The sequence below is a fragment of the Saprolegnia parasitica genome (assembly GCF_000151545.1).
Source record: "Saprolegnia parasitica CBS 223.65 unplaced genomic scaffold supercont2.111, whole genome shotgun sequence".
Lineage (NCBI taxonomy): Eukaryota > Oomycota > Saprolegniomycetes > Saprolegniales > Saprolegniaceae > Saprolegnia > Saprolegnia parasitica.
Genome location: NW_012156505.1, coordinates 25310 through 42820, shown reverse-complemented (window position 1 = coordinate 42820; position 17511 = coordinate 25310). Strand labels below are relative to the sequence as shown.

General features: G+C 57.2%; 9 protein-coding genes across 9 annotated transcripts; 4 read left to right on the top strand and 5 right to left on the bottom strand.

Annotated features, from left to right (window-relative positions):
• Positions 1-48: 48 nt before the first annotated feature.
• SPRG_14038 (hypothetical protein) lies at positions 49-3045 on the top strand (the record flags this gene model as incomplete). Its single annotated transcript, XM_012352949.1, has 8 exons — positions 49-399; positions 444-781; positions 825-1217; positions 1266-1685; positions 1741-2079; positions 2133-2285; positions 2337-2543; positions 2592-3045. The coding sequence occupies 8 exons, from the start codon at positions 49-51 to the stop codon at positions 3043-3045; spliced, it is 2655 nt and encodes an 884-aa protein (XP_012208339.1).
• A 13-nt stretch (positions 3046-3058) lies between these two features.
• SPRG_14037 (hypothetical protein) lies at positions 3059-4093 on the bottom strand. The gene has a single exon (XM_012352948.1). It carries the CDS (start codon positions 4076-4078, stop codon positions 3155-3157), a length of 924 nt encoding a protein of 307 aa, XP_012208338.1. The 5' UTR covers positions 4079-4093; the 3' UTR covers positions 3059-3154.
• Positions 4094-5617: 1524 nt separating this feature from the next.
• On the top strand, positions 5618-6085 carry SPRG_14036 (hypothetical protein; the record flags this gene model as incomplete). The annotated part of the gene is made up of 1 exon (XM_012352947.1): positions 5618-6085. The coding sequence occupies one exon, from the start codon at positions 5618-5620 to the stop codon at positions 6083-6085; it is 468 nt and encodes a 155-aa protein (XP_012208337.1).
• A 158-nt stretch (positions 6086-6243) lies between these two features.
• On the bottom strand, positions 6244-7398 carry SPRG_14035 (hypothetical protein; the record flags this gene model as incomplete). The annotated part of the gene is made up of 4 exons (XM_012352946.1): positions 6244-6620; positions 6680-7030; positions 7078-7205; positions 7260-7398. 4 exons carry the CDS (start codon positions 7396-7398, stop codon positions 6267-6269), a joined length of 972 nt encoding a protein of 323 aa, XP_012208336.1. The 3' UTR covers positions 6244-6266.
• A 348-nt stretch (positions 7399-7746) lies between these two features.
• SPRG_14034 (hypothetical protein) lies at positions 7747-8271 on the bottom strand (the record flags this gene model as incomplete). The annotated part of the gene is made up of 1 exon (XM_012352945.1): positions 7747-8271. One exon carries the CDS (start codon positions 8269-8271, stop codon positions 7747-7749), a length of 525 nt encoding a protein of 174 aa, XP_012208335.1.
• Positions 8272-8954: 683 nt separating this feature from the next.
• On the bottom strand, positions 8955-9431 carry SPRG_14033 (hypothetical protein; the record flags this gene model as incomplete). The annotated part of the gene is made up of 1 exon (XM_012352944.1): positions 8955-9431. One exon carries the CDS (start codon positions 9429-9431, stop codon positions 8955-8957), a length of 477 nt encoding a protein of 158 aa, XP_012208334.1.
• Positions 9432-10495: 1064 nt separating this feature from the next.
• On the top strand, positions 10496-10966 carry SPRG_14032 (hypothetical protein; the record flags this gene model as incomplete). Its single annotated transcript, XM_012352943.1, has 1 exon — positions 10496-10966. One exon carries the CDS (start codon positions 10496-10498, stop codon positions 10964-10966), a length of 471 nt encoding a protein of 156 aa, XP_012208333.1.
• A 365-nt stretch (positions 10967-11331) lies between these two features.
• Positions 11332-13120, top strand: SPRG_14031 (hypothetical protein; the record flags this gene model as incomplete). Its single annotated transcript, XM_012352942.1, has 9 exons — positions 11332-11455; positions 11503-11719; positions 11766-11859; positions 11913-12008; positions 12059-12156; positions 12205-12352; positions 12403-12565; positions 12621-12914; positions 12960-13120. The coding sequence occupies 9 exons, from the start codon at positions 11332-11334 to the stop codon at positions 13118-13120; spliced, it is 1395 nt and encodes a 464-aa protein (XP_012208332.1).
• A 1858-nt stretch (positions 13121-14978) lies between these two features.
• Positions 14979-15883, bottom strand: SPRG_14030 (hypothetical protein). The gene has a single exon (XM_012352941.1). It carries the CDS (start codon positions 15843-15845, stop codon positions 15045-15047), a length of 801 nt encoding a protein of 266 aa, XP_012208331.1. The 5' UTR covers positions 15846-15883; the 3' UTR covers positions 14979-15044.
• Between the last annotated feature and the right edge of the window lie 1628 nt (positions 15884-17511).

The following is a 17511-nucleotide window of genomic DNA, read 5'->3' as shown; positions in this document are numbered from 1 at the left end:
CGGGCCCCTTCAGAGGACGCCTTCGATTCAGCGCCCCTGAGACGACTGATGCCGCAGCCGGTCGATGCGATGGACTTTCAAAAAGCCGTCGACCACGAAATGCAGCTCTACGATGCCCAAGACGCTCTCATGCAGTGGCTGCAAGCGCACCCGTCGACGACTGCCGACCTGGCGGCGATCCAAGCACAGCTCGAGGCAGTGCTCGCACACGTAGCCAAGGTCCTCCATAGCCACTTGCGCGACGCTGGCGTGGTTCCGTACCTGCGCGTCGACACGGTCGAGGCAGGGTCGCCGGCTGCCAACTCTGGCCTTCTTCCCAGCGACCTCGTCATCCGCTTTGGCGCCGTCGTATCGGTCGACGGCACCAAGACGCCCGCGTCGAGCTTGATTCAGCACATTGTATGTACATTGCATCCGGTTCCGAGTCGCGAATTCCTCGGTAGGTGGCCCTTGTCAACACTCGGCGCGACCACCGCTTGAGTCTCTCCGTCGTCCGCAGCACCGAAAACGACCCCGTGCACCTCACGATACGTCCGCAGACGTGGGCCGGCGCCGGCACGTTGGGCTGTGTCCTGCACCCCTACGAGCGCCCGACACTCCGCATCGTCACCGAGCCCGAGCTGCCGTCGTGGCCACCGAATGCCTTTGCCTACATCGACGCCATGGCAGCAGCCCCATCGCCCGCGAGCGTCGCGGGCCTTCTCGCAAACGACTGCATCATTGGATTCCAAGGCCTTCAGAGCGGCGCGACGCTTCAAGAAGCGCTAACGATGTTCAACAGGTACGTCTGTAATCCTGCAAACCAAGGTCGAACATACGCGTAGACTGACCGACTTTCCGCTGACGCTGTATCTCTCGCGCTACTGCCCTCTCGACACGGCTTCGGCGCCGCCCGGGTATCTCGAGTTTGCAGTTGTCTTGCATTCCTGGGACGGTATCCTCTCGATTCAGCCACTCGTCGCGATCGAAGCACGTGACGATCCGTCGGCGCTGCCATATGATGCGACGCTGCCGTCCGTGCCCTTTGCTCGCGTTCTGCGGGTGTACCCCGAGTCCCCCGCCGACACCGGTGGGCTCATGGCCGGCGATTACGTTCACGTGATGAGCGACGTGGCGTATCCGTCGCCCGAAGCCGTCTCGGACTGGATCGGCCATCAGTTCTCGACGCAGTCGCACGTCGCGCTGCAGATCACGCGGTGTCTGGACGCCGACGACCGGTGTGCATACATGGATCGACGAGGATATGAAATGCATGCATTCGCTAGGTTTACGGAAATCCAGCTGCGCATTCTGCCCGAGCGATGGTGCGCGCCACAGCTGCACTTGGCCGCGCATGATCGGCGGATGATTGAGCTCTTTGGGTGGACCCTCGAGTTCCTCAAGGAGCCTGTGTACCCGCCGTTCTTGGTCGTTGAGAGCGTCGTGCCTGCGTCGCCTGCCGCACTTGGCGGCGTCTGCGTTGGCGACCTCGTCGGCAAGTTTGGATCGCTCCTCAAAGCCTCGCTCGGCGGCACGTCGTCCGTGGCCGAGATGGTGCATCTGTATCTGGGTCCGGAAGCCAAGCAGCTCGAGGGACACAAGCTCACGCCGCTGCCGCTGCAAGTGCACCGGTACGACGCCACGAATTGCGTCCTCACCCGCGTCAACCTGTTCCTGCCCCCGCCCAAACCAGGCTTCGACTCTGGGTACAGACATGGATCTAAACGATCACGATCAGCACCACTCATGTCGAGTGTGTAGCGATGGCGTGTGGGGCTGCTGCCTTCAACTATGGTCGCCCGAGGCGCTGGAACCACTCCTTGTTGTCGTGGCCGCGGGCACTTCAAGCGGACTCCAAGAAGGTGACTTGCTCCTAGAGGTACAAGGCGTCCGCGCACCAAGTTCGCTCGACGCCATGGCGGCCGCGATCGCGTCGGCGTCGTCGTTGACGCTCGTCGTGCAACGTTGGGACCCGGCGCAGTATCTCTACATTTACTTTCCGCATGTTGTGACTGTCGCGAAGCGCGGGGACGCGATCGTCGACTGCGAAATCGACGTCGGCGGCGTCGGCTGCATCACGTACACCACCTACTGGCAGCGGTGCTCGCGTCGTATGATGATGCGGATGATGCTAATGAGGAGGAGGGTTGTAGGTACGAGGCCGCGAACCCGTCGGCACTTCCGTGCAAATCTTGCTGGGAAGCCAATTTTGCGACGGTGGCCCACGGCGCAGCCTACTGCGGCCATCTCGACTGCCTCACGTACCTCAGCCAGTACTTTGATGTCTTTTGCGTGGATCCTCTCGGGTATCGAGCGTATTTAAGGCGGATTTCGTACCCGTGCCTGCTGTTTCGTAGACGCACCCCGCTGTTTTACGCAGCGTACGCCAACCAAGTCGACTGCATCCTCCTCCTCTTATCGATCGACGTGGATGGCACTTTGCGGGAGGCGACCGACGCCAACGGCGACACCATTTTGCACGCCGCGACGAGCGGTGGCGCCCTCGCCGCCATGCAACTGCTGCTGCAACACGGCCTCAGCACCGAGCGTGTCAACAACCTCGGGTACCTCGCTCGTGACCGCCTTGAAATCTATTGGATGGACCGTCGTAGACTGCGCCCGGTGCACATTGCACCGACCATGGAAGCGCTGCAGGTGCTCGCAGACGGCCAAGCCGACCTCGTTGCCCTCGACACCTCGGGGCGCCTCGCGTTGGCGTACGCGTGCATGGCTGGTGACGAAGCGTGCGTCGCCTACTTGGCGGCGGAAGGCCCCGAGTTCATCGACTATGCAGACATGGACGGCAACACGCCGCTGCATTTCGCCGTGCTCAGCGGATCGCTCTCGGTGGTGCAAGCGCTTTTGACGGCGTCGCCCTATTACATTCTGCGGCCCAACAAGGATGGGAAAAGTGCATTGGACCACGCGATCGAGAGCGGATTCGCGCCGGTCGCTGCGTACTTGGAGGCAACGTGTATGGTGCCCGACGAGTCGGGCGCTGGGCTCCAGCCCGCTCTCTCGGAAGCACCATTGCCAGCCTCGTCGAGTGAAGCAATCGACGAGTAGCATAGGACTAGATACGTGTCAAGATCGTTTGGTGTGGTTACGATGCAGATGCGAAGGGAAGAACATCCAGTGTTGTATTTTGTACTTGGTCGAACGAATGTCGTGCCGTTTACATGGCCGCATAGCCGGTCTGCGCGTCTTCGAGATCGTGCGGGTCGGCGAAGAGCTGCTCCTCGCGCGACTTGTCCTTCTTGATCTTCCAAACGAGGAAGCCAGCGAGGATGACGGCGGCAATGCACCCGACAACAATCCCAGCGATCGCACCGCCCGAAATACCCGACGATTCGCCCGATGCGTCGCTGTTGTTGGCGCCCGTGCTAACTTCGTGGTCATTCTGACCGTTGCCGTTCGCGTAGCCGTTGTCGTTGTCGTTGCCACCCTTCGTGCCGCCAATGGCGCCACCGTTGGCGCCACCGTTAGCGCCACCGCTAGCGCCACCGTTGGCACCGCCGTTAGTACCACCATTCGTGCCGCCGTTGGCACCGCCGTTGGCACCACCGTTGTTACCACCGCTGGTGCCACCATTCGCACCACCAGCCTTCGTCGGGGCAGGCGTCGGTGTCACAAATCCACTTGTTGTCGTCACCGCAGGCGTCGAGTTGGCGGTTGTCACTCCTGGCGTCGGGCTAGCCGACGCCGTGGCAGGCGGAAGCGTCGTGGCATCTGGCGCCGGCGACGAGCCCGGAGCGGTGCACGAGTTGGCCGGCATGAGCTTGTACTTCGCACAGGCGACGCACGGCGCGTTCTTGTTGTTGCACGGGTTCTTCTTGGGGCAGTTGGCTTGTGGCATCAGATTCAACTTGCCGCATTGACGGCAGTCGGAGCCGGGAACGCCGTCGGTCGAAATGCAGACCCCGGGCTTGCAGTTGGCGATGGGCATGAGTCGCTTGAGGTCGCAGGCCGAGACGATGATGGGCGCGGCGAAGAGGCCGGTGGCGCTGGCGTCATGAAGCGCCGAGCGCATCTCGGGCGACGTCCGGCAGCGCAGCGACACGGCGAACGAGAGTAGTAGTACGGTCAGTAGCTTGGCCATGGCAACTTGCAAAGTCAGTGGCGTCCGGCGACCGCCCAAGATTGACGGTTTCGGATTTTACACTTGATGTTTGTATTGTATAGAGCACGACTGTCTTTTTCAAGGTACTTGCGGTTTGTATCAAATACTGAAACCAAGTTGTCGGACGAGATTTGGCCTTGAAACGGGCCCGTTTGACGGCCTGTGGGCCCAACGAAACATGCTAGCTTATAAAACCGGGCCCGGGTCCGATTCGAATTGTAAGACGCCCACGCTCGACGATGCTACGAAGGATCGCACGACGCATTCCCGCGTGCACAGCGGTTCCGATCAATTCTGTTGGTGCTCTTTTGGCTGCCTGTTTGCTCTGCGGTCCATGCACCTGTCAATCTACCTGGCTCAGTTTGTAGCGGGCACCCCTGCACCACGTCCCTTGGGCCGTACCCATATTAATCCTCGAGTTGCAATGAGATCTTGCAGTGAAACCCAGGCCCGGTCCGTGCATTCTATTAGCACGCTTCAAAGTAGCTGGAAAGATTTCGAAAATGGCGAGCGGCCAACGGTGGCGCGCCGTACTACGCTTCCGTTATTCGCCGTGCTTGACACGCAACGAAGATCGCGCATGGCTCATAACGCGAGACACCGCCGGCTCACGACGCGTGCAAGCAAAGACGCTCGCCTTGTCCAATTGTGACATCCTGCGATGTGTCGTACTCGCTCCTACGGCACTGGCTGTCAGAAGCGTCCACATTCCATCCGCGGACTAGAGCGGTTGGTAGCAGTTAGCCAAGGTTGGATAGCGACGTAGTGTGCAGCGAGGGTGGACTATGCGGACGGACCCTTGTCCGTGTATATGTTGTCGGTTTTGTCCAAGCACATTCGTGTACCGGTAGGTCGCCTTGCAGCTCGAGCCCTCTTTTCTAGCGAGCTTTGTAGCCGGACCATATGGCGTTTTTGCTCGCCGATACAAGTGTTGCATGGACAAGGGATTTATAACAATTTCTTATTCCCTTGATCATGGACAATGGTGCTAAGAGAGTTTTCTGGGCGTGCACTGACGTGAAAGGTGCTCATATAAAAACCAAGTTTTGCTGACTTTGCACCTGTAGAGTGGAGTTGTTGGCGCAGCGATATGTTGAAAATGCGCACAAAACACAGTCGAGTTGAAGCATTCCATGCACTCACTGCATCGCATGGTACAGTAACATGTACTATGGATTGAGACGAGACATTATATTGAGTGGTGTAGTAATGCTATGATTTGAAGACACCATTCGGTCTAAAGTAATGTCTCTTTGGACTCAAAAGAGACATTGCTTTCCATGGATTTATAATCCAGTACGGTACACCTGCGCAATTGACAACAATCGAGAGTGGGACAGCGGGACACTCCCATCTAACTCTCTTACTTAAGACATCCGGAGACTACACATGTATCCCAATATTTCAATATTTCTCCTGGATTGACATTGCACATTTCTACTCCGATTTCTACTGCCAGTGCATTGCTAAGGATCATTTCTCATTTGCCTCTTTACCACCACAACGACAAACTCAATGATGCCGATCAAGATCTGTGTGCTTGCAACGTGCGCGTCGGTGGCGGCAGCTGCCATGTGCACCGGCAGCGACTTTGGCTCTGCGTACACGAGCGCGATCAAAGAGGCGGTGCCGAGCTTTCTCCAATGCGCCGAAGACGTTGGCATCTCGCTTGAAGACATTACGGCCAACAAGGTGGATCAGGCGACACCTGCCCAAGTCCAAAAGTTTGCCAAGAGCCCGAGCTGCGCGGCGGCGTTCAAGACGATCCAAAAAGCCTTCAAGGCCATCTCGCCGCCGTGCACGATGGGCACCATGTGTGGCAAGGAGCTCACAACGGCGCAGTTTGCAGACATGCCGTACGAAGACTACTTGAAAGCGGCTGCGCAAGGCGACAAGTGCACGCTGCCAAGTGCGTCGAGCGCCGCGTCGACCTCGAACCTCGGCCTCGTCGCATCGGGTGCCCTCGTACTGTACACGATGCTTTAAAAGATGTACAATCGAATTTGCATGTTCATAAACCTTTCGATGGCGATTCTTAAGTTCGTACGTGTTTGGCGTGTATCAAGACTGCTCGCAGCACGTGTTTTAGGATGACAGATCTCACACATCATTTTGCACCCCATGGATATCATTTCTCTTCTAATGCAGTTTACTTGTAGTAGTAGTGCTACTGAAGCGGGGTGGGTGTCACTCCGACAGGGACGAGGAGGGGCGCCCCAAGAGCAATCGGCAGGAGAAGCTCGACGTCCGGGCACCACTGAATGTCGCATGTCACTTCGACGCAGTAGCGAGCCGAGACGATCTGTCCTCGCGTACTCGGGTACATGCCATTGCCGATGAGCTGGAACGACTGCGGCTGCGAGAGCGACTGCCCTGCAGGGACGCCTGGGAACGTTGCGCAGCAAATGGTTTTACGGAGGACGCGGTTCCGGCCATCTGCATGGACCTCGACGACGCGGACGAGCTCGGACCGCATCGCAACGACGTCGCGGGACGACTGGTTTCGGATCTCGCAGTGGATCTATACCAAGACGACATCCCACGGATGTTTTGAAATCTACGGTAGATGTATGTGTCTACCTGGGGCACCTCGCCGGGGCCATACACGTTCTTGTCCATCGCGACGCGCAGATCGCATTGGCCCTTGTTGAAGCAGCAGAGAAAGCGGATGATTTGCGTCTTCTCGGCTTGAACGGGCACGACAACGCCCGTGAGCTGCGCGTACACGACGAGTCGCTGCCGGTGCTTGAGGTCGCGCGTGAAGACGCCGTTGATGCACAGCGTGCCCTTGATGGCGTACTCGATCTTGCCCTTGACGCTCGCGTGGTTTTCATTGTCAAACGACCCGGGAAGACCGGTGGGTAGCTGGTACTGGAACGGGTAGATATACTTGCCCGGTGCCAAGTGTTGCTGGACGTTGAAGAGCACGAGCTAGCAATTCGATGAGTCTATGAACATGAAGTGGGCCATCCACGGACCTTGGACTTGAAAAACTCGTGGCCGTCCGAGAACGTCCTTGTTTCCGTATGCGTTTCCCCGTCCCGCGTCACCGTGTGCTGCTCCGTCCAGCGCACGCGCTCCTTTCCCTTGACGAGCACGACGACCTCTGCGCCGTCATCGGACATGATTTGATCGTAAGGATTCGGTAGTCATGACTTACCGTGGCACTCGATGGGCTCGAGGACGTCAACGTGGAGCGACCCCGTGATGAGCTCGCCGGAAATGTAGTACGGCTTGTCGACGGTGACGAGGACGGAGCCCTTTCCGCCAAGACCAAAGAGCTGCCCGAGAAAGCCCATTTCTGAATTTGTGATTGAGTTTCAAGCGAGACTATTATTACCAGGCACACCAACGGCAGCAACCGACGTCCGCCAGAATGCACATGGGCGATACCAACTCTTTATATTCCCCCAAAAGAATCACGATGACCGAGCGTGTCAGGCCCGAGAACATACAGTAGGAGGGGGCTCTGCAGCGTGCTACATATATGTATGTCATTACACTAGACACGGCAGACATGATATCAATCCAGTCAAGCGTCCGACCCATGGGCCGTGTGGCTGCTCGAGCAACGTTTCTACAGTACCAATATGCCCTGCGTGCATTGAACAACGGGATAACTCATCACATGTACGAACAATGTACAGTTAGTACAAGAGTGCAAGCGCAAGCGTGCCGGTGGCAACGACGCCGAGCCCAAGTGTTGAGGCACTCGACGGAACGCTAGCCGTCGCACTCGGCGGGAGGCTGGGAATCCCAGGGGCGGCACTCAAAGGGTCATCGGGAATCGTGCACTTGGACGTTCGGAGCAGTACGTGCACGAATTGGTCATACGAGAGTGCGCCGAACTGGGACGTCGTGGCGGAGATGCCGCACATGGTACCGATGAGGCACGGCGGAAGCACGGCGTTGGACGCAGCGTGGACCGAGGTAAAGACCGCGACGCAGTTGGGACTCTTGGTGAGATTGTCGACCATCTCTTGCGTCGCGTTTTTCACCGCGCCTGCCTTGAGGGTCGATAATGATACGTTGGCGTCCTTGGCACACGAAGCAAAATTGGACTCGACCGCTTGGAATGCGTTGGCGTACCACACAGCACGGACCTCGTGCGTGCACGAAGCCGCCGTCGCCACGGCAATGTAGGCGGTAGACGCAAGGAGGCAAGTTTTCATCGTGTCGTGTCGAGAGCGAATGAAGGAATGAATACGGGCAGCGCTCGACACTTTATTACGCTCATTGGACCGTGGGACTCGACTTGAATCACAAAAAGGCAATGTCAGCGGACGTTCTGCTACCAACATGAATTCACTCGCTTTTCCGGATGCCGCAAGGCGTTACAAACCAGTTTTGGTGGTCTACTATCGCATGCATGAAGAAGTTTCATCGTAAAGCGACACTTCGCGAACGATGCGCACTAAGTGTATGGACGCAATGGAATGTTTGTTGTTAATCTTGTCTTATTTTACATACCTGCGTCGCTCAAGCGTTTGCTGCGGACGTGGTTCGTTGAGGGCGAAACGACACCTTACATCCGGATAGCTATCGACACCCATTACATCCGGATGAACATGAGCATGCGAACTTGATGTTGGACGCGTTTGAATGTTGGTCTCCGTGGTCAGGTCAGGAGCGCCCTTTCCATTCTAATGCGATGCGTACGCGTCGAACGTGCAGAAAATTGCATCGACTTGTGTGAACCTGACCGCTTTTTTCCGCACAAATAGCATACAGCGGATCCGGATAGGGTCCAATGGGTTGGCCGAGAGGGTCAGTCAACATCCAAAGTTGGTCAAGGGAATTCCCTTGGGTGTCGTGGACGACGAAAACGGTTAGAAACTCACTATATACAATGCATTTAGAGATAGGCAAGTGCAATGGTGCCGGCAGCCACGGCGCCGATCCCGAGCTTCGCGGCCGAGGCGCTCGACGGCACGTCGGGGATCGTGCACTTGGACGTCTTCAGCGACGCCTGCGCGTATTGGTCCAAGCTCATCGCGGCGAATTGGGCCGTCGTGACGGGCTTGCCACACATGGTGCCAATGATGCACGGCGGGTTCACGGCCTTGGACGCAGCCTGGAGTGTGGTATAGACCGCGACGCAGTTGGGGCTCTTGATGAACTTGTCGACCATGTCTTCTGTCGCGCCGGTCACGGTGCCTCCGTTGAGGGCGCCCGCCGAGAGACCAAGGTCCTTGGTGCACGAGAGAAACTTGGGCGCGATGGTTTCGAACGCGCTCGCGTACGCTGTGCCGAGGCTCTCGGGCGTGCACGTAGACGCCGCCGCGGTCGCGACAGCAACGTAGGCCGCAATAGCAAGAAGACACATCTTCATCTTATCTTGGGGTGTCGAGATGAATGAATTAATGACAGCATCGGTCCACAACCCTTTCAGCTTCAGGAACCGTGGTACTGGGCTTGAATCTAGCCGGCGATGCTGGTGGACGTTCTGCTACAAGCAATGAATTTACTCGCGTTTCTTGACAGAGCAAGGACGTTGCCAGCCAGGCATGGTATCCTCCTGCCACACGCGTCGACACGGCTATTGGTGGGTTTCAACGGCTCATGAAGCAATGCACCACCAGTCTGTGTACACTGAGGTGCATACGCAGCGAGGGGCTTGATGGCCGGCCGGCTGCTGTTCGGCACAACCAAAGGCATCTATTATATACCCTCGGTCTAACCATGTCCCGGACCGTGTCACTGCAGCGTTTGCTGTGGACGTATTTCGTTGACGCTGTTGTTCGCAACGCGCGTCATATCCGGATGGACAGGTGAATTCAGACTTGATATATGACAAGATGAGTGTTTGAACTTCTGATGTCATACCGTAACTCAGTGATCAAAACCGAACGCTCATGGTATGTACGCAACTTGAAAAATAGCACGACACAGATATATTCAATAGTTTACTCCAGCGGAACACTACCATCGCGAGCATGCGACATTACGTCGCCTTGTCGTTCATAGCGTTAAACTAAAGACACGGGCGACAGCCTCGAAACCAGATGTTCAAACGCCACCACTCGCAACACGACAGTACATGTACTCGGACTATATTGTACTCGTGCTGGTACATGTCGACTAGAGTTCGGTATGGATGTACAACTAGAATCTACTTGCAGTAGTCGACGAGCAGTACATTGTAGAGTGACTACACGTCCACTACACAGGCACGAGCTCGCGTGGAGTAACTGCCGTTACTGAAATGGTGTGTCTATCGCCCGTTTCGCGACAATTTGTACACTTCGAGGCGTGTCTCACATGTCCCCCGATCCTAGCGATTAGGAAATGCAACACGGGCCGCACATGCACCGCACGCCCATGAGCTAAATCCAGCATCGATCTTTCAACGGTTGTCATTTTCACTTTGGCTTTCATTCGAGCAGCTCTACAAGAATGAAGCTTGTCATGACCACTGCGATGCTTGCGCTTGCGTCGGCGGCCGCGCCTGCCTGCACGCAAGAGAGTCTCGGATCGGCGTACCTCGGGGCGATCCAGCAAGCGGCGCCAGCGATGCTCAAGTGTACGATGGACATTGGCGTTCCGGTCTCGGAGCTTGCGACGGGCAACAGCTCGCCTGTATCGCCCGAGACTGTCGACAAGTTCACCAAGAGTCCGAATTGCGTTGCGGTTTTTACCACAATCCAGACCGCGTCCAAGGCCGAAAACCCACCGTGCACCATCGGCACGATGTGCGGCAAGTCGGTCACAACGGCCCAAGTCGCTGCCATGACGTACGACCAGTACGTGCACGCCAACCTCCAAACGGTCCAGTGCACAATTCCGGACCCAAGTACAAGCGACGCACCGACGATGGCCCTGAGCCTCGCTGCGGTAGGTGTCGTAGGGCTGCTTGCGATGATGTAAGCAAGGCGAATGGCTTGCAACGTTGTACACCTCCTCGACCTGATAAATGACTCGAGAGGAACTTGTCACGATAAGTAGAGAAGAAGATAGATGTCTCGACGCATTTTACAAACTTTTCTCCGAGTTCCGTGCTTAAATTGGCGGCTTCAAATGAATATGGCCCAAAACGTCATTAAAATTGGCTAGTCGGACTGCAGCTCCAAGCACGCATCGACGTTTGAACGAGCAAAGCACCAACACAGTCTTTCATTATTGTCCTGGCGACAATTCATCTGCATCATCAAAAGTGATGTATCCAGCCACAATGTTTTCTCAACTAACGTTGCGTGAACGGCTTGACTTCAATTTCGTAACGCCCGGCGCCGATGGAGCCGCCGGTGTACAAGCTCATATCCCTGGACTCGGCATCGCTCGAGCAGAGTCTCTCCCACCTATCGATGCGCATTGCGCAGGTGGAAGACTCGATGCCGGCCCACCCAGCGTTCGCCTGTATGCCTAAATCCAACAAGCCACTCCTCATTCGGTCCTTGCGCTAGCGTTCGCTGAGCGCATCGCCCAAGTGGAGACCAAGGTCGCATCCCTGCACTTGTCTCTATCGTCGACTCCAGTGCTCGCTTCGTCACTGCCGTCCTTCGTCAAAGAATCGCACGTCTCGGACGACGACGAGAGTCGGTCCAGCGTCGGTATCAGTCTCGACGAGCTGCGCGCCTCGCAGATGAAGATCAAGCTCGAGCACGACCTTCGCTTCTCCACGTATGTGCCATGTATAGGCAAACGAAGTCATTCGTAAATTGGGTAGACTGCAGCTTGAGCTCGAGAAGGTCAAGCGCAGCTTGGGGGCGGTCCCGTCCGAAGCCGACCACGACGTCTGGAAGCAGAGTCTCGTCGCCGAGGTCCTCGCGTTCAAGCGAGCCAGCCGTCTCATGGTGACACTGTGTCGAGGTAGATGGCCGATGCCATTTTAAAGGCCAAGGCCAGCGGCGCGGCCGCCGAGCAAATGACCAGCGAAAAGCTCGCTCAACACGCTCTGGAGGCAGCCCGCGTACGTAGCATCCTCCTTGAAGCGACGACATAGAGTACAAACTTGTCTAGTGGAAAAGCGATTTTGAGGCGTCGTTGAGCAAGCGTCTCGATGGTGTCGTCGGCCTCATCCAGGCCAATGCCGCCGCGATCAACGACGTTACCACCGCGTGCGTTGGGTGTATCAACCGTGGGACTTCGATTGATGTGGTAAATAGCACGGAGAAGCGACTGACGCTGCAAGAAAACGGCATTTCCGTCATGGAGCAAACGGCGCAGTACCTTCGCTCGACAACAAGCAGTATCGACGACGACCGCGCCGCCGTCCACAGTCGTCTCGACGCCGTCGAAGCCAACGTGCATCACGTTGGCGATTGAAACATTGAAAGAATCGCGGTTTCTCACGTGCAGACTAGGTCGTGACGCAATGCAGTGACGTCCAGACCACGGTGGACCGTCAAGTGCGCATCAACCAAACCATTCTCGACACAGTCGACAGCGTCGAGAAGAAGATGATCCAGCGCATTGCAGACTCGGATGCCAAAGCCGCGGCGACAGATGGCCTCCTCCGTGGCGAGCGTAGCACACTCCTCCACTCGATACACGGGTGCAAACTGGAGTGCGTTCGTCATAGGGCACCACACGGAGCTCTTGGTGCAAGACGTGCGCAATCTTGTGGGAACGTCGATGGCGACGATGGACGTTGAAGCGCGCAAGCTAAGCTTAACGATTGAGACGTTGACCACGCTCCAGACGCATTTGAGTCAAACGGACGAGGCGGTCCGGTCCCACACTGTGGCGCTCGAAGTTTTGGCCAAGCACGACGACACGCTCAAGCAGCACCAGCTGCGTTTGGCCGAACTCGACCGATCGATTGCGATGCAAGTCGAGAAGGACCGCGTGCGCCTCGAGCGACTAGAAAACGACTGTAGGGGAGTGGAGAGTGTATTGTCTGTTGATATTATTTGCGTAGACTCGTCGCTAAAACACCGCGTCAACGAAAACGAGTGGGTCGCCAACGAAAACAACAAGATCTTTCACGAGCAGCTGCACCAATTGCACCAACTGGCCAAAACCACCGAGGGCGCGCTCGCGACGCTCGCGGGGCAGATGCCCAGTCTTCAGGTACCTTGATGAATGTTGTATCGGTGTGGGACATGGTGCTAGTACGACGTCACGGAGCTCAGCAACGGCGTTGCCAACACCCGCGTCGAAATGAAGCGCGTCGTCGCCTCGAGCACCCTCGTCGAAGAGGTTTTCCTCTCTGAGATGGTTTTCAAAGTACCCACATATTCCATATCTGTAGCAAGTCAGGGACATTCAGCACCACATCCTTGACTGGCGTGGCACGATCAACGTCCGCTTCGACAGGTATGAGGACACTTGTGTGCTCAAAATGACAATATAGTGTCTAGGTGCGAGCAGGCGACGAGCGAGATCGACTCGCAAATCAAAGACACGTCGGCGCTGCTCGACCAATTGGCATATCGAGTCGACGACGAGCGCAGGTCCGCGACCTGCGCGTGCCCGCATTGGCTAAATGTTGCGTGGATATAGACATACACTCCACAACTTCCAAGCCATGCACCACCTCGTCGACGGTCTCATCCAGCGCGACGTCATCAACGACGAGATCCGCGACGAGCGCCTCGGCAAGTGGGCGCTCGATATTGCAACCGCGGGTCTCCAGCAAGAGCACTTCTTGTACGTCGCATTTTCCTGTATTTTCCTGTATTTTCCTGTATTTTCTGTATTTTTCTGCAATTTGGTCCCTCGTTGACGCCTCGGATGCAGGTCGCACTCGACCGTGCTGCCAGACGACCGCAAGCAAAAAGTCGCCGACTGCATTTTCCAAGCCACGGGACTCCTCAGCAGCGACGTCCGTCACCATGTTAGTCGCGTCACGCTCACAGAACACCACGTGGACGACGCGACAGTCCAAAGCCTTCGGAACGCCGCCGCCGCCGCCTTTGGCAGCCGCGTACGAACATGCCAAAACGATGCATATATCGTCATCGTTTGTATGACGTAGGTGCGTCAGCACATGGACACCATGGCGCCAACGACCAGCCGATTCTTAATCGACGCGCGCGATACCTTTGTGCGCCGGGTGCAGAGTTGCGTGCATTTAACCCTCTCGTTTGGTACCACGGTTCTCGGTCTGCGATTGACTCACTCGGTGCGTCTAGTCGGTGGCCACCATGCAATCACCAAGCAAAAGCGGCCACCGACGTCGGCGACGTGCATCTCGTGCGACCGACCGATCTGTGAGGCCAGGTCCATTTATTGCCCCATGACAAATATCGACTAATTAAGCAACCGGCAGTGACACGACCAGTGGTGCCAACCAAGACGAGCCCGAGGCTGAGGCAAGTGAAGCGAGAAAGGTAGTTGATATCCGCGAATGTTGTTTGTATGCAGCAAGCGTAGGCGGCGGGAAAGCTGCGGCCCATGACGGCTGGAAGCGGGCGCGTGGATGTCAAGTCGGTCATCCCGCGTCGGTCAGGCACGTCGACCATGAAGCCCAAGGCGTCTGGGGAGATCATGCACATTCCACCGAATGCGACCGGCGAACAAGTCGTGTACCGCGGCGGCTTTCGCATTCCCAAGCAAGCCAGAGCCACCACGGACGTCCAAGTCAACACATCGATTCGGCACATTGAGGTCAATTTGCAGGACAAGCTTCGGGAGGAACCCTGTCTCGAGAAGGTCGGTCTTCGCGGCCGGTGCCAGGTACACGCGTTTCGCATAGCTGCGATGTTGCGAAGAGTATAACGTGTCTAGTCGTCGACGCCGTTAAAGTCTCGGCCGCAGACCGCACCCCACGCGAAGTCTTTGCCAAAGTTGCCGCTGCCCGTCTCACCTCGTGGTCCCGACGGCGTCGCGTCATCACCGATGGTCGATGATAGCCTAGAGAACAGCACAGCACCAGTGTTTTGGACCACAGTTAATGATGAAGCGTTTGATGATGCTACGTCGACTGGGCTATTGTGGTCAATGTGACGCGGTGGCCATTGATGTACTATTACATTGTCATGGGAGACTGCAATATATCGTCCTAAAAGGTTGCCTCGGTGAGCTCTGCATACGGCGTTTCGGACTTCATATTGGGGTGGGCAAGTGCGAGCTCCGCGAGCTCTCGCTTGATCTTGTAGCGGCGCCAGAGCCAAAAACTGGCCACGGCGCAGATAATGACCGTGCTACCAAGCGCCGCGCCAAGAATGACACCCGTCGACGACGACTCGGACGACGACGTACCGACCGACGTGGCGGTACTCGGTGCCGTCGGTGCGGGCGTCCACGGAACGAGTGGAGCCTCTGTCTGCGGCGTCCACCCCGACGGACTGGCCGAGATTCGCGTGGGACTCGTCGTCGTTGGCGACACAGACGGTGCAACTGTGGTCGTCGCGATGGACGGCGTGCTCGTAGAGACCACTGGGACAGGCTCCGTCGTGGATTGTGACGGTGGCAACGTCGACGGCACCACCGACGCTGTTAAGGATGGAGTCGGCGTTTCTGGTGTCACAGTCGTGGGCAGCGGCGGTGTCGGAGCGGGTGTGTCTGGAGCAAGCGTCGTTGGCGGCGGCGTTGGAGCGGGTGTTTCTGGAGCAAGCGTCGTTGGGACGGATGTTGGGGTTGCCGGAGCCTCTGTCGTCGTAGCGGTTGGCGTCGCAGTCGTTGGCGGCGGCGTCGGAGCGGGTGTCTCTGGGGTGAGCGTCGTTGGGACCGGCGTTGCAGGAGCCTCTGTCGCAGGCGCGAGGGTCGTTGCGATCTCAGAGCCATTGCTCGACCCGTCCGCCGCGCTGGTAAGCACGAAGAGGCTCATAACGAGCAGCCACAGAAGCCAAGCATGTTGCATCGCCGATACGCTTGAGCTGTGTGCTACTGGGCCGCCCGTTTCATGCGCCTCTTCCCGTGGTTGCCCGAAACCGTTGCTAAAAAAAAGACGGAATACACGTGTTTATAAAGGCTCCCAGCTCCTCCAAGGCTACTTGGTCGTACCCAAGAAACGCGGCGATATGTGGGACGACATGGGATCATTATTGACACGCTAAAACTCCATTTCAGTCACTTGCGTATACGTCGTTGCCTTGACGTCCTCGTCGTCCCCGTCAACGTGGCACCGAGCGATTTCGGCCTCACGCAAGCGATACCGACGCCAAAGCCAAAACGCTGCGACAGCGCAAATCATGCACGTGCAGCCAAAGGCCGCGCCCACAATCGCGGCCGTATCCGACGGCGGCCTCGACGTGTCTGCGTGCACGGGGGCATGTGTGTTGCCGACGCCAGATACAAAGCCTACCGACCCACCGTCGTCCGTTGGGGACGTCAAAGATGGATTCGGACGGCTTGTTGTCGTGGTGGTGACATGCGGCGAGGATGTGCCATCGGCATCTCTAGTCGGTGGTGGACTAGGCGTTGTTGCTGCGGTTGCGTGTTGACTCGTTGGTGTCGGACTTACGGACCCTGTCGGGTTCGCAGTGGCGGTAGGTACATTGGTGGCTATGGCAGTGCTCGTCGGTACCGGTACCCAAACTGCAGTCGTCGCAAATGGCACGGCCGTCGTCGGAGCGGCCGTCGTCGGAAGGGTATTTCTCGGCACCTCAGTGGTCGCGACTGCCGTCGTCGGAGTCGGCGTTGGCGTGGGTACCACATCTGACGTCGTCGGCGAAGGGGCCGTCACATTGTCGCCTTGTCCCGCCACCACGACGATAAGGACGATAAGAAGAGATAGGACGTGTCGAGCAGGGGACATCGAACGCATTGCGATCTCCAAATCCAACGCGTTTTAAAGATTGCGGGTATCCGGATGCGCGTCAGGTTCCAGCGGCGGGATCTTCCGAAAGAAGCTTCTGATCCGGGTTCCATTCCCGACTTCGCAGCGTACGAACCCTTTCATTGCAAGTGCAAACTCAAGTGCAAACTGGTGAGCGCGATCGAAAAAGTCTCCCTCGACTGACTCGCCAACAAGGCAATAATTTATACCCTTGCTCGCCAGGATGCGGCGCCTGTCTGCTGATGGTGTCTGAGCGGTTCGAAACCAGACGAGGTCCCTTTTTGATACAAAAGATGCAAAACTCAGATGGATGCTGCATATTGCGTTAGCCTGGTGCGGCTTCGCTGCGGCTTGCACACGAGCGAAAGACGCTCTCAAAGTGTGTGCCGTGCCTGCTTCCCTCGGTATTAAACACGGTCGACGCGACGACACGAGCCGCGCTCGTCTGTCTACTGTCATTTTTCGTAACGACATCAGCGTTGAGATCCAGTTGGCGCCGGCTGTGACAGGGTGGGATCGAGCCACACCATGCTCGGTCAACGCTGCTCCGACGGCGGTTGCGTCGCAGATAAGTGCCCCGTCGGAGAAGACAGGAGCTTGAAGACAGGCGACCAACAATGCTCAGACGACGTCCATTATTGAATTTCTCCGGCTCGCCCGCAGCATCCTTGCATTCATGGGCCTCCGTGACCAGCTCTACATCCTCGTCTTAGCTCTTCTCCTCTGGAGCGGGCCTGCGCACGGCCAC